Source organism: Apaloderma vittatum, unplaced genomic scaffold (assembly GCF_000703405.1).
Source record: "Apaloderma vittatum isolate BGI_N311 unplaced genomic scaffold, ASM70340v1 scaffold12399, whole genome shotgun sequence".
Lineage (NCBI taxonomy): Eukaryota > Metazoa > Chordata > Aves > Trogoniformes > Trogonidae > Apaloderma > Apaloderma vittatum.
Window position 1 is genome coordinate 5,697 of NW_009733572.1, and position 3,981 is coordinate 9,677.

The following is a 3,981-nucleotide window of genomic DNA, read 5'->3' on the forward strand; positions in this document are numbered from 1 at the left end:
GGAGGGACGGGCAGGAGGCGGTTGGGATGGACGGGCAGGAGGCGGTTGGGGTGTACGGGCAGGAGCTGGTTGGAGTGTACGGGCAGGAGCTGGTTGGGGTGTACGGGCAGGAGCTGGTTGGGATGGACGGGCAGGAGCTGGTTGGGATGGACAGTCGCCTCAGCATTTCAGTCACAGAAGATCAAACCAGGCCACCTTATGAACATGGGCACACTAGTGCTCTTCTGGAGAAATTCAACATCCTCAGTAAGATAAAACACAACCTACCACAGTCAGAGTCCCCACAGAAATGCTCCCAACATAAAAATTAGAAGTAGACTGAGAAGGTTGAGGTCTTATGACAGATATAACTCACAAATTATTTTTTTCTTTTTTGTTTTTACAGGGAGGGAGGAAAAGACAAAGTGCAAATGAAAGCCATAACCAACTTCAGCTACCCTAGAAACAACAGCAACTGCACCAGTGATAACAAGATCAGTCAAGTCATTTTTCCTTTGCTTTACACAATTCTGTTCCTGGTGGGCATCACCATGAACGGCCTGGCCATGTGGGTCTTTTTTAAAATATCCAGTAAATCCAATTTCATCATCTTCCTCAAGAACACCGTCATTTCTGACTTGCTCATGACCTTGACTTTTCCGTTTAAAATCCTTAGTGATGCAAAGCTGGTGTCGTGGGTACTGAGAGGATTTGTGTGCCAGGTCACCCAGGTGGTATTTTACTTCACCATGTACATCAGCATTTTATTTCTCGGCCTAATAACTATTGATCGCTACCAGAAAGCCACTTCTCCATTCAGAACGTCAACCCCAAGGAGCCTTTTAGGTGCCAAGATCCTGTCCACAGCAATCTGGGTCTCAATGTTCGTCCTTTCATTGCCCAACATGATTCTAACGAACAAGAAGAAAACGCCTAAAAATGTCAAAAAGTGCGCCCTCTTGAAATCCGAGTTCGGTTTAGTCTGGCACGAAATCGTAAACTATATTTGTCAACTTATCTTTTGGGTTAATTTAGCGGTCATAGTTGTATGCTACATACTCATAAGTAAAGAACTGTACAAGTCCTACAAAAGGACAAGAAGCACAGGAAAGGCATCCAAAAAGACTGTAAATCTGAAAGTTTTCATCATTATCGCGGTGTTCTTCATTTGTTTTGTGCCGTTCCACTTTACCCGGATCCCCTACACGTTGAGCCAAACGAGAGACGTTTTCGAATGCTCTGCTCGCAACACGCTGTTCTACCTGAAAGAGAGCACGCTGTGGCTGACGTCGCTGAACGCTTGCCTAGACCCCTTCATCTACTTTTTCCTCTGCAAATCGTTTCGGAAGTCCTTGCTAGGCACGCTGTGCAAGCACACGGCATCCTCAAAGCTCCGAGCCCGGATGAAGGAGCAGAACGAAGGAGACGACACAGACGAGACGCCGCTCTAGAGCCACGAACACGCACCTCGCTCCTTGGCCACAGGCATTTATCGGTGGGTGTCAGCAGCACAAATCCCGCAGAAGACCGTCTAGAACGTCACCAATTTCGTTAGAAACTGCTCTGCAGATGCGGCACCAGCACCCTGGAACCAACATCACCAGGTGCAAAAATGGTGAAACTAGATGGCTTGAATAAAACGAGAGCAACTCCTGACGGCATCCTCCCCACCTGCCGGAACTGCCAGGAAGAAGTTTGAACTCCTGGTTGGAGCCGTAAGGAAAAAATATTAAAATACGGTCATGAAATGCTACAGATGCAATTACAAACTGCAAAGGTTTTGAAGAAACAGCTTAACTCCAGCCAGAGCAAAGCCCACAGCAACACAAAATTTGGGAAATGCAGCTAAAAACCACAGTAAATGTAATTTTTTAAATAAAGGGAGTTGTCACCTTGCACGCAACCGCAAAACAAACATGAACACAGGACGTACGTAGATAAGCTATTTATCTGTGTAGAATTTTGGTAACAGAATAACACTTTGTTTATTTTTTTATAAGCTTGCAATTCTTAATCCATTGACCAATAATTAATAGTTGTATATCAGAGGAAATTATTTCGTAGTAAGACTTATCTTGACGCGAGTTAAATCTTCAAATACTTCACCTTACTATATGAATAAACAAAAATGTACACTTTACAGAGAATATATTGTATCAGAGAATACACAAAGACTCAATTTACAGAATACTTGATCTTGGGGAAAGGCTGACTCATGGTAAAATATTTACTGATTATTAAGGGCAGCTTTTTTGCGCTATAAAAAAGAATTAACCACTTCCCCTGTTGCATTTGGAAAAGCTGGAAAAAAACCCAGGGAAGTATTTTTAGGTGCACAACATTTCCAGGTGTCGTAACGACCCACACATGAAGAAGAATCCAGGCTATTGTAATAAATTATGTAATAAATCATGGCAAAACAGCTCCAGTTCAGAAATAGGTTTCACCATCAGGCAAGAGCTGCGTCCGGCCAAAAGCCACCACTCGTCTGCCAAGGGGGGGGCACCCGGCGCTTTTACGACCGATACCCAATTTCCTAAAAAGTTAAAAGACTGTTCACTTACTTCAGCACTCGGCCCTAAAATTTATGCACCTCTCATAACTGGCCTGGGTGAGTTAAATATTTTCAGCGCTCAGCCCGAGAGTTTATGCACCTCTTACAACCTGCCTGGGGGAACTAAATGTTTTGCAAAACATTTAACACCGGTATCGGCACCGACACCAGTTCCAGCCAGTCACCGGGTGGGTCACACCACACACGAGGTGGGTTTGGAAGAACACGTGGAAGATGCTGACCCTGACATCAGTCTCAGGGTTTCGCAAAGAACCGTCTCAGCCTCATAGAGCCCTCAATGACTGAAGAGCAGCGGGGTCAGGGAGCTCCGGGATGTGTCACACCGATGACAATGGCAAGGGCGACCTTCATCCCGCTCATCCTCGGGGCTCCGTGCTCTCTGTCAACCATTGTGCACCGACAGCAGCGCGTGCACCTGCGGTACCCACAGGTGGGCACGAACACGCCGACTCACTGTCCATGGAGCTGCCCCCAAAACCCCCAAAAGCAACTCCTGTCTGCCCACAGCGGGACGGCTCGAGGGACGGCTCGAGCGCGAGCCACTGCCCCCGCGGCAGCAAGGAGCCGCAGCCCTGAGCTGCAGAAGTTGACAGGAGAACGCAAGACAACTGTCACAACCCAGTTAAACTTACACACATAAAAAAATTCTGTTTACAGAGGAATGCACCAGATTCGAGCACTGCACGTAAGAAACCAGACTAAATACAGAGCATGCCTGCAGCAGCTCCTGCCAGAACCAGCCAGTGGCCGTAGCCAGCTCACTGCATCCCCAGGCTACTCTGATGCCAAAATAAACCAGAAATCCCATTCTGGAGACAAAAACAAGCTCAGGTTCACCTGTCACTGTAATCAGGCTACAGAAGGAGGGTTTGCTGTCCGAGTATGTCAGCGCACGCAGTTTTGTATCCCCATAACCCACTGCAAGGGGGGCTCCGGGCAGAGTTTCTGGTCACAGACAATGACTAGAGCCATCCAGAACAGGGGAATTCACACACACAAACCACAACTCAGAGCTACGCTACACTTGAGGATTATCCTGGAAAACTGTCAGGCAACACTCCTGTCTGCTCATCTCACATCTCTAAAGGGGCCAAATCGTCTCAGCACAGTGTAGGTGCCATCAGGTCTGCCCCATCTAAAAAGCCAGAAAGTGTGCCTGTCTGGATGGATATGGCTATTTTTTTTCTCTATTAATATAGGAGTTAAGCATACTTTCTGCCAGAGAGCAAAAGGAAGAGAGAAAAGCAACAGCAAACACGATTAACTAACTCAGACGACACATCAGAATGAGGAAGGAAACACCACAATACACCAACAGAAAACGTCTCCTCTTTCTACACATTTCCCCATTCTCAACACTTTGCTCAAGGCATCTGTCAGCAGGGGAACGGCAGGTGAACCGCGGCAGGCAGGGGCCCTCCTCACAC

General features: G+C 47.0%; 1 protein-coding gene across 1 annotated transcript; it reads left to right on the top strand.

Annotated features, from left to right (window-relative positions):
- The first annotated feature begins 410 nt into the window (after positions 1 to 410).
- On the top strand, positions 411 to 1,430 carry P2RY12 (purinergic receptor P2Y, G-protein coupled, 12). The gene has a single exon (XM_009875949.1). The coding sequence runs from the start codon at positions 411 to 413 to the stop codon at positions 1,428 to 1,430; it is 1,020 nt and encodes a 339-aa protein (XP_009874251.1).
- The last annotated feature ends 2,551 nt before the right edge of the window (positions 1,431 to 3,981 follow it).